The following is an 11686-nucleotide window of genomic DNA, read 5'->3' as shown; positions in this document are numbered from 1 at the left end:
CTGGGGGATGCTTTAACTCAAAGTGGTCCAATCTTGGCAATCTTAAGACTTGTCTATCAAACTTCCAGAATTCTCAAAGTCAGCCACGTTGGCTGGGGAATTATGGGAGTTGAAGCTGCCAAGATTGGAGACCCCCTACTTTAACTTTAAAACAAGTATGGAGGTCTTGGTCTCAAAATTGACCAACTTCCAAGTAGGTCAAAGCTAACAATTATCATGAAACTCAACAATCTACTTAAGGATCAATGACCAATTAGGTAGAGGTACCATATCTATATTATGGAGGTATAGATGACAGACTCAATAATTCCTCTGTAGAACTGAATCAGCAGCTCCTTGGGCAGTTTGGCTTCCTGAGTTGGCACAGAAATAACATTCTTTGTTATGCTTTTTTGATGGGATCTTATACCATTTCAGATTAACAGGGTTGGAAGGGATCTTGTAGGTCATCTAGCCCAACCCCCCATCCAAGCAGACTCTACACCATTTCTGACAGACGGCAGTCCAGTCTCTTCCGATTAATTGTTCTCAAGGAAATTTCTCTTATTACTGAGAAATGATTACGATTGCAAGAGGCAGATAGGACTCCTCCAGTCCGTTCAAATGAAAAGCGAAATGCAAATTTGTGCATCAGCCAATGGGACAAATAACAAACGGGGCTATGATGGATTGGGCAACAAGGAAGTGGAGAAAGGTCAACAGCTTTCAACTCCAACTCCTTATTTTTCTTCTTTCTTGATCGGCTGCTCAGCCGGTCTCCAACTTTCAAGATTGCATCAGGTGAGATTCCACTGCATCGTGTTACCGTTTGAAATTGTAGTAATAGGAGACCAGTTATGGGTCATTTGGCTTACTGGTAATTTGGAAACTAGCAGATCTTTCTTTTGTGGCAGTTCCTGAACTTCACAGCTCCTTCCACATGTACTTAGCCTAACCCTCAACGCATTAAGAGAGAAGATGTGAACTTTGCTTAAATTCTTTGGGATAAAGGTAACTTGACAGCTAGAAGCAGCTTTGCTCTTGATTAAATGTTACCCCGATTTGTAGTTTGTTATTAATTAGTGCAAGCAGAAGCTAATAGAACAACAGAGTTGGAAGGGACCTTGGAGGTCTTCTAGTCCAACCCCCTATTTTGGTAGGAAACCGTACACCACTTCAGACAAATTGCTATCCAACATCTTCTTAAAGACTTCCAGTGTTGGAACATTCACAACCTCTGGAGGCAAGTTGTTTCACTGATTAATTGTTCTCACTGTCAGGAAATTTCTCCTTGGTTCTAAGTTGCTTATCTCCTTGATTAGTTTCCACCCGTTGCTTCTTGTCCTGCTTTGGAGAATAGCTTGACTCCCTCTTCTTTGTGGCAGCCCCTAAGATATTGAGACACTGCTATCATGTCTCCTCTAGTCCTTCTTTTCATCAAACTAGACATACCGTATATACTCGAGTATAGGCCGACCCGAATATAAGCCGAGGCACCTAATTTTACCACAAAAAACTGGAAAAGTTATTGACTCAAGTATAAGCCTAGAGTGGGAAATGCAGCAGCTACCGATAAATTTCAAAAATAAAAATAGATACCAATAATGCCATTGCCCATTGAATAACATATACAGCCTGCCTGTGCCCATTAAATATACAGTAGCCATTGTAAAAATTTGCTCTGCATAACAAATTATTATCACACAATACCGGTGTATTCAATGAAATACTTCACTCACCTCATGATGCTGATGTCCCGCTGTGATGATGATGTCCCGCCTCCTATGACACACGGCACAGTGATTCCTATCATTGGATCACTGTACCAGAGGAGGTGGGACATCGCTATGTGGCTGCTTGCCATAACAAGGAGGAGGTGGGACATCGTTGCAGAGCGGCAGGAGGGGGAGGAAGGGGAGTCGTAAGATAGCCCTGCATTACATTAGAACGTGAGGAGGGGGGATGGTGCGGTGCACGCTGCGTGGCAAACTGACACAGAGGGAGGGGAAACTCAGGGGCGCTGGGCCATTCACGAGCATCACCCAGCGGCATGGCCCCGCCCCTTTTTCTCCTCCATTTCGGGCAAATTTTTCACTGACTCGAGTATAAGCCGAGGCGGCTTTTTTCAGCTCAAAAAGTGGGCTGAAAAACTAGGCTTATACTTGAGTATATACAGTACCCAGTTCCTGCAACCGTTCTTCATATGTTTTAGCCTCCAGTCCCCTAATCCTCTTTGTTGCTCTTCTCTGCACTCTTTCTAGAGTCTCAGCATCTTTTTTACATCGTGGTGACCAAAACTGAACACAGTATTCCAAGTGTGGCCTTACCAAGGCATTATAAAGTGGGATTAACACTTCCCGTGTTCTTGATTCTTAATAATGCAAGAACATACAGCTTTGTTTTCTTCTATATTATGGCATTTTCCTCAGCATTTTGAGGGTAATTCCAACACATTATTATTTAGCATACAGCATACAAGATCAGAGAAATGTGCACATGCTGGACACAATGCAATCCTGAGAGCTTAGAATGCTAGTTCATTCAGTTCACTTGCACACCCATCCTTGGTGTGCCACAGGGGGGAACTAGATTTACACCAATTAGCTAGCGGCATTCAAGGGTTGCTGACTCCTCCAGGCTCCTCCTCCGATCACGCCTCACCTTATGTTGCAATGACTCATATTCGTCCAGGTCCAGCGCCAGCTTCTGCACACCACATTCAGGAATGTAGCTAGGTTTTCCCCCCCTCCCTCCACAGTTGTGGTACCTGTTTATCTACTCGCAATATTGTCTGCTTTCGAACTGCTGGGTGGGCAGGAGTAGGGATTGAGCTCACTCCATCTCACAGAGCGGGGCTCGAACCTCTGGAGTGCAGACTGCTTTGGGCCTGGTAGTTCCAGTGACATTAAGCCTCCGCACCACTGTGTCCCCTTTGATTCCCACAAAAATGATCAGGCTCCAATAATCCTACTTCAGGCAGATTATATAAGGACCTAGCTCTCTGCAGAGAGCTGGGAAAGTTGGAAGGAAAGAGGACAAGAGGATGACCAAGGTGGACGGACTTAATTTAAGTGGTAGCAGAGCACTGTTGGGAGATATGAACTAACAGGTTATGTCATGGAGATAAATCTATGTGGTTGCTAAGCATTGACGACTTGATGGCACATAATCATCATTGTCACCCTGCCTCTAGCAAAAAAAAGAAAAAAAGGCAATTACAAATTGCAGTTGAAGCACACATTGCACACAATCAGGGTTGACAATGTGTTGATGTTGATGTTTTTGGCATATTTTAATCCATCTAATGCCATCTCCATTGAAACTGTCATTAAAGTATCAATCAAGTGCAAATCCTATAGTAGTGATTCCAGGGTCAAAAAGTGATTAAGGGATGGACATTAAGGCACTGGCCCCAATTTTTCCAGTTACGCGGACCGGTAGTAGCTGTGGTGACAACGGGGGGGGGGGGGGAGATGGTTTCATGCGCAGGCTCACCTCTTGCCCAAATGGAGCTTCAATTGCTTGCTTGCTGCTTGGTTGGCCCAGTTCCCAATGGGTTGAGGCCCCAGACAGTGATGGGTTTCAAAAATTGTTCGAACCTACCCTGTGGGTGTGGCCTCCTTTGTGGGAGTGGCTTGCCACCCATGTGAACGGATGGGAGTGGCTTGCCGCCCATGTGACCGGATATGAAGATGCCGATGACACTTGTGAGAACCACCTTAAATTACCTCACAAACAGCACTGGCATGCATAAGAATATGATGTAAACTGGTTTTTTAAAAGGCAGCTTTGGTTTGCGTTAAAACAACTTCAACACACGCAATGTTCTGATTGCACCACAAACGCAGTAGTCATCCTTACCTTTCACAGAGGCACTGAGTTTTATAAATATGAGCATGATAGTGTAGAATAATCATATCCAAGGACCAGTGGTGGGTTTCAAAATTTTTTGGAAGCTCTTCTGTAGGTGTGGCCTGCTTTCCGGGTCCACTGGTGGAACCTCTTCTAACCGGTTCGGTAGATTTGACGAACCGGTTCTACTGAATAGGTACAAACTGGTAGGAGCCCACCTCTGGCCCCAGACCAGGGTTGGGGACCCCTGCATTAAGGAATCACAAAAAGGCAATATTAAATGTGCGAGGAACTCGCCCTTACTACATTGAAGTAATTGGCTTTGACTGAAAGCTGAAGGAGCAAATGAAGATTGTTGCTATTAGTTGCTAAGTCATGTCCGACCCATCGTGACCCCATGGACAATGTTCCTTCAGGCCTTCCTGTCCTCTACCATCTTCTGGAGTCCATTTAAGCTCAAGCCGACTGCTTCAGCCACCTCCAGCCACCTCCTTCTCTGCTGTCCCCTTCTTCTTTTGCCCTCAAGCATACCAAGCATGAGGCTCTTCTCCAGTGAGACCTTCCTTCTCATCAGGTGGCCAAAATATTTGAATTTCCTCTTCAGGATCCAGCCTTCTAAAGAGCAGTCAGGGTTGATCTCCTCTAGGACTGACCGGTTGGATCGCCTTGCAGTTCAAGGGACTCGCAGGAGTTTTCTCCAGCACCATAGTTCAAAGGCCTCCATTCTTTGGCACTCAGCCTTTCTTATGGATCTTATAAATGAAGATAGCTGGTTATATTTGATGGACTGGTCTGATATCCTCAGAAATGTTGTCTTGGTAAAACTATGCTATAGGAGCCGATCATGTTCATTCACATGCTAACAATACCAACTGTGCACAGGTGCACCCTTAACTTTTCCTAAGTTTCCGGAGACACAAGATGGAATTTTAACTCAAATAACTTGGTTTGATCTGTTGCACACCTTTTTTTTAAAAAAACCAATTCATGTTGAAAGGAGAGAATAGCCAGAAAGAAAAATAATAGAATATTGTTCTTCTTCAACAATATTCTATTGTTGTTGTTTAAAGTTGACTAAAAGAAAAACACAGTAAAAGAGGAAAGCAGGAATGTTTTAATGTAGTGGCAGTTATTTCTCTTGTTGGATCAGAAGATGGCTTCTAATTTTAAAGGCAGAAAAGTAGATTTGGCCACTGTCAGAGATTTTAAGATTCTACTGATCAGCCAGCAACAGGTGAATATGTTAAAAAAGGTTAGGAAGTCCATTAAAAGAGGAACAATTTACCTGCTCCTAAGATCTCCGTAGAAGAGGCAGTCTACTAAAACTTGGCTTAGAGATCCCACTATGTTTGATCTACAGCAATGGGGTCAAACTCAAGGTTCAGGGCCAGATCCGGACCATTGAGTGCTTAGATCTGGCCCTCCCAAGCTCCATTTTCACTGACAGAGGGTTGCAGGAGGCCGTCACTGCCAAAAATGGAGCTCGGGAGCCCGTTTTCACTGGCAGAGCTCTCGGGCTGCCACAGGCACCCCCAACATGAGTGATGTTGAGCTGGCCACGCCCATCCTGGTCCTTCCAAGAAAAAAAATACAACCCTGATGTGACCCCAATGAACTCGAGTTTGACACCCCTGATCTATAGGGACGTAACTTGCAATTATAATGGACTCTTCTGGATTTCCCTTCCAGTAGGCACAGCTGGCCAGGGTGAGGAGCCATCGAATATTTAGGCATGGTTTTATAGTTGAGGTAACTTTCTGGTTTCCACATAGGGGCAGAGTGCTTAAGAGAAGATGCTTAGGCAAGGAGGCTGAGCTATCCTGTCATTCTGCATCTAATATATGAGTTTATCTTTCTGCCTGCTTGATGAAAGGTTAGCATGTGTAGGGTTTCCCCAGGCAATCTTAATTAATGGAGTTTGTTTTCCATTATTACTCTCCAATGTGTGATGGAGTTATTGCCTAGTATATGTTGAATCAGGCTAACCTGGTAAAACATATTTTTCAAATGAAAAATGTTGGGTTCATAATTGTCTTTATTTTTAACAGTGCAGCTTTTCTTCTTAGCTTCTCAGATATCTGGGGGTTGCTAAAAGGTAAATGTTCCCCTCGCACATATGTGCTAGTCATTCCCAACTCTACGGGGCGGTGCTCATCTCCGTTTCAAAGCTTAAGAGCCAGTGCTGTCCGAAGACGTCTCCGTAGTCATGTGCCCAGCATGACTAAATGCTGAAGGCTCACAGAACATTGTTCCCTTCCCACCAAAGGTGGTTCCTATTTTTCTACTTGCATTTTTACATGCTTTCGAACTGTTAGATTGGCAAAAGCTGGGACAAGTAACGGGAGTTCACTCTGTTATGCGGCGCTAGGGATTTGAACCACCAAACTGCTGATCGGAAAGCTCAGCATCTTAGCCACCGAGCCACCATGTCTTTGAGCTTCTAGGGACCCAGAATATTTGCCCTAAAAACTTAGACCGAACTTTCTCTAAAGGGGCAACATTAAGGTACAGTTCTACCTGGCCACTATATGATAATTGAGGAATTACTCTGGTTGAGTAGAGTTTTGTGGCTTCTGGGATGAAAAAAGCACCAGATGTTTGATGCAACCCTATTGTATTGTGCTGGAACCTTCATGGTTATGGAATTGACTGTGAAGATTCTGCATAATGCAAGTATATATGTTTCTATAAGTGGTGTAGCTTAGCCAGATGCCTGGAGGACCATTTCTAGACATTTGCAAGTTGTAACTTGGGACGCGGTGGATCAGTGGCTAAGATGCTGAGCTTATCGATCAGAAGGTCGGCAGTTCAGTGATTCGAATCCCTACACGTTATGCTGTGTAATGGAGTGAGCTCCCATTACTTGTCCCGGCTTCTGCCAAACTAGCAGTTCGAAAGCATGTAAAAATGCAAGTAGAAAAATAGGAACCACCTTTGGTGGGACGGTAACAGCATTCGGGGCTTAATCATGCCGGCCACATGACCACAGAGTCGTCTTCGGACAGCGCTGGCTCTTCGGCTTTGAAGCAGAGATGAGCAGCGCCCCCTAGAATCGGAATGACCAGCACATATGTGCGAGGGGAACCTTTACCTTTAAGGAATTCATACTTTGAGGAAATCCCAGGCCTTTTAACTTGGTTGGACATCTTATTTAGACCACATCAGCTAGCCAGGATTCTTAAATTAGGCATTTCTTCAATGAATTAACTTTCTACAAATCCTTCAAATGTGATACTACTTACCAGCGCGCACGTCACACCGGCTTGGGATATGAAAGTCTGATGCTTTGGTTACTCAATATTTATCAGGCGCTAGTTGATAACAACTTTACAACAGATTCATTCTCGGGAGTTTCTTGATTCCTTAAATCTCATTTGCCAGGTACTTTGACATTTAAAACTATTCTTGCAAGGGCAAATGAGGAAATCAATGAAGTGTTCACCAAACTAATACAAATGTAGTAGCTTGGGCTTTTGAGGAGGAGAAAAAAAATGCTAAGATGACTTATCTTTTAAAACAATCACATTTGCTCTGCAGTATGGGTTGGATTTTGAAATGAGTTGTTCAATGTTAACAATATTGGTTTTTTATTAACCCTTCTTGGAGCTTTTCAAAAATCGAAGCTATGATGTTTATTGGACTTCATAATGTTCAGAGGAGAGTCACATCCTATTTTTAACTGGGGCATTGGCTCCCATTAAGGTGGAAGGCAATGTCAAAGTACCAGGTAAATCAGGAGATTCAGGCTGCTCAAATGAGCATAAAGATTTATTGCAAGCTTAAACTCTCTACAAGAATCTGGCCAACTAACAGTCAAAGGAAATGAGCGAGAGATAAGAAAGTCATTCAAGGTTGGCTGGCTTAGATCTCTTGTGGATGCACACAGATTTGTGACTTATGACACGTTTGACCTCTCCCTCAGGTTCAGCCTGGCCATCTCCTATAGGTGGTAAGAAGAAGTTTTTGAGATCCAATATGTGGGGTATAAGGCTAATACTGTTAGCTAAAAGTATATGATGTAATTATGCAAACAGACTAATGTAAATTATAGATGATGTAGGTTTGGATCGAACAGACTTTCAGATTTAATGGACGTCCTCTCCCTCAATAGTCTGTTAAATCAAGATTTTAATGCCTTGCATAATTTTTGAAAGTATTTTAAAGTGGCTTTTTTTCCCCTATGCATTGAATCCTAAAATAAAGTTTTTGTTAAAAAAAATATGTAACTTATGCAATAATATTGGCAAAATTTGGACAAGTGTGAATACCAAAATGTTAGTGTTTCAGTAGGTGTGTTGAAAAGTAGATTCAGTGGATATGCTCAAAAATAGTAAAATGAATATCCGGTAACCATAATCCAGCATTAAAAACATGATGAGAAAAAATGAAGCCATTTCCAAAGTCAAACAAAAATGTTTTAATACTGTAGTTTTTTAGCAAGAACATTTTAACAAAGAATGTGTACTTTTAACTTAATATGATACAACAGAGAAACTATATTTTAAAGTTTCCATTATCTAACATCCTACCATATGTTCATCCTTCCTTTGTCCCCTGGTGTGAAAAGCCTAAAAACCAAGCAGAACTGAGTTATTTTTTTTCTTTAAAAAAGCATCAGTTTTATAATCCCCTTGTTACATTGAATATTGGAATTTAGTTCACACTTTTTTTTTAGTTGGTCATCCAAGGAAGGACAATTTTTACATTATCATATTAAAAAATGTACATACTTTTTCTCTTCAAAACGCAATATATATTGAGTTTTTCAGCTTCAGTAAACAAAGCTTAAATTTATAAACAGAACTGAAACAGTTCTGGGTTGAACTGTTTTAGTGATAAAACTGGACATGTAGAATTATACAGCCAGAAAGAACAACTGCAGCTTATTAAATTAATTGTGCCATTGTTAAACGGTCGAACAGCCATCCTCAACCTGGCTCAATTTCACGTACACTCCCATTGAGTTTTGGGATCTGGGGTCCCAACACCTCTGGAAGGTGACAAGTTGGGGAAGGCTGCGGTAACGCTTGGGGGCTGTTACTCACCGTAACAAACCACGATGACAACAACACGCGTCCTAACCTCATTTGCAAAACCAAGGTGAATACGTAACGATGTCGTGATGACGATGCAGACAATTTGCATCATGACATCATAACAGGTGTGTCATCATCAATCTTGCTCCTCTCCTACAGAGGCAACATTTTCCCCCAGGGACTCATACCTATATGTGCTTAAAAAAAGGCTAGGATGGACTCTTCCCCATTCTGTTTTTCTAGGACTTAAAAACATTCTGCTGCAAAACAGTTTGGGATGACCAAGCTTGTGAGTCTCCACATTTCTCAGTGACGGTGCAGTGATTTTTTTCTTTTTCCAACACAGGAGTTGAGTTAAGAGTCCTGGATTCACGGGTCTGCATTGCAACTGTTTCCCACCGCACCGAAAGGTAATCCAGGGTTGAAAAAGAGACTTCTTTGCAGGAGTTTTCTAAATCTTCAGAAGTGACTGTTACATGTCCCCCGCCCCTCCCCCGCCCCACACAAACATGTCAAATTAGGCATCTTCAGTACATAATGGTTGGTTTGATGTATGCTCTGTTTTCTGGAAAAGAAGAAGAAGAAGAAAAAGGAATATTGCCATTCCGACATCTCTACCTGAAGTTCTTGAAAGCTGGAATGGAAATCTGTTTTTAGGAAGATGACGTAGACTTGGGAAGGGGGGGGGGTTTCTCCCAACTTTGGCCACTTTAAGACTTGTGGACTTCAACTCCCAGGATTCCTCAGCCAGTTTTGCTGGCTGAGGAATTCTGGGAGTTGAAGTCCAGAAGTCTTAAAGTTGCCAAGGTTGGAGACCCATGACATAGAAAAACAGCTGGCGTCAAGGCTAATACCAGGTAGTCCTCGACTTATGACCATAATGGAGCCCAACATTTTTGTTGCTAATTGAGACATTTGTTGAGTGAGTTTGGCCCCATTTTACGGCTTTTCTTGCCACTGTTCTTAACACTGCAATTGTTAAGTAAGTAAGATGGTTGTGAAGTGGAAATTAAAGACAAAGGAGAAACAGAGTATTATTTAATATGAGATATGGGATATAATTGGTTAGATAATAGATTCAAACATTAGAAAAGCAAGGATGAAAGAGGATTAACAAACCAGAAAAAAATATAGGTACAAGACTAGAGAAAAGAATATTTACGGTAAGTAACACTACGCCCATCCAGACTGTATAAAAGTTTAAATTAAAATATACCGAATGATAAGTATATAGAGAACTATGTTAGAACTATGGAAACAATAGATATAAATTTGATACTGTATGAATATGTATGTATGAATAACAGATCTTGATGGGGCTCAAGGTTGACTCAGCCTTCCATCCTTCCGAGGTCGGTATAAGTCTAAGTGGTATTTCCTTTCCTTCCTTCCTTCCTTCCGTCCTTCCTTCCTTCCTTCCTTCCTTCCTTCCTTCCTTCCTTCCTTCCTTCCTCCCTCCCTCCCTCCCTCCCTCCCTCCCTCCCTCCCCCCTCCCTCCCTCCCTCCTTCCTTCCTTCCTTCCTTCCTTCCTTCCTTCCTTCCTATGCAATATTTCAGGCTAAATCTGCCCACTGCCAAGAGTTTGATCCTGACCGGCTCAAGGTTGACTCAGCCTTCCATCCTTCCGAGGTCGGTAAAATGAGGACCCAGATTGTTGGGGGCAATAGACTGATTTTGTAAACTGCTTAGAGAGGGCTGTAAAGCACTGTGAAGTGGTATATAGGTTTAATGCTATTGCTTTGAAAGGAAAAAAATAAATAAAATCATTAAAAGAATTGAAGGAATCTGCATTCGTTTCTCCATGAGAACAGATTGAAAGTCCTAGCTACTAAGTTTCTGACTTTAGAAACCACAGTAAAAATGATCAAGCCAACTTAGCCTGTGCCAAGAATCGACCGAGATCTTGCCTTTTGGATTTGCCTGTGCCGAAGCTAAATCTACCCTAGGACACAACCTATATTGACCAGCTAAATGACACATATCCTTGGAGCGATTGCCAACTTTTGTTACATTTCAATCTTGAAATGTATTTCAGCTATAATATGAGTGATTTATCATTTAACGGCAGCTGTCAAAGTCAACTCCTAGCTAAAACAAAAACATCTGGAACGATAAACAGAGGAGGGCAGGAGCTGAATTTCAATCCGCATCCAGCATGTCCGCTCCATTCCAAACAGGAAATGGCTAATTAAGAATTGAATGTTTCATGTTTTAAAGAAGGCCTGCCCTGATCCAATATGGAGCCTGAAGATAAACACGAATAAATACCACAGACAAATTAATGCCTCAGGAATGTCCAGAAGCATGGGAACTAAGGATGGCGGAAGGGGACAGAACTGGGCTTTGGAGGCGCTTAGAAATGAAAAAAAAATGTTTGGATATTCTCTATCCCAGGGGTGCCAAACTCATGGCCCACAGGCCGCATCCAGCCCGCAGGTGCTTAAATTTGGCCTGCAAGGCTGCGCTGGAAACAGCGAAGGACTGATGCTCTGTCAGCAAAAATGAAGCTCGGGAGGGCCGCGTGTGACCCTCCCAAGCTCTGTTTTCGGTGGCAGAGGGTTGCAGGAGGCCATGGCAGCCGAAAACGGAGCTCGGGATCCCCTTTTCACTGGCAGAGAGCTCGGGCCACCACAGGCTCCCCCGACACGAGTGATGTCAGGCTGGCCATGCCCACCCCGGCCCCCCAAGATCAAACACAACCCTGATGCGGCCCTCAATGAAATTGAGTTTGACACCCCTGTCCTCTACTGCAGTGTTTCTCAACCTTGGCCACTTGAAGATGTCTGGACTTCAACTCCCAGAATTCCCCAGCCAGCAAA

The 11686-nt window shown here is 42.9% G+C and overlaps 1 protein-coding gene across 1 annotated transcript in view; it reads right to left on the bottom strand.

Annotated features, from left to right (window-relative positions):
• Nucleotides 1-8233: 8233 nt before the first annotated feature.
• The window catches only part of DACH2 (dachshund family transcription factor 2), a 330864-nt gene continuing 327411 nt past the window's right edge, over nucleotides 8234-11686 (bottom strand). The window contains 1 exon segment of the mRNA XM_032227064.1: nucleotides 8234-9432. Within this exon segment, the coding sequence (XP_032082955.1) occupies nucleotides 9395-9432 (38 nt within the window). The 3' untranslated portion in view covers nucleotides 8234-9394.

This window comes from Thamnophis elegans, chromosome 12 (genome assembly GCF_009769535.1).
Source record: "Thamnophis elegans isolate rThaEle1 chromosome 12, rThaEle1.pri, whole genome shotgun sequence".
NCBI lineage: Eukaryota > Metazoa > Chordata > Lepidosauria > Squamata > Colubridae > Thamnophis > Thamnophis elegans.
This window is presented reverse-complemented; position numbering and strand designations above follow the sequence as displayed.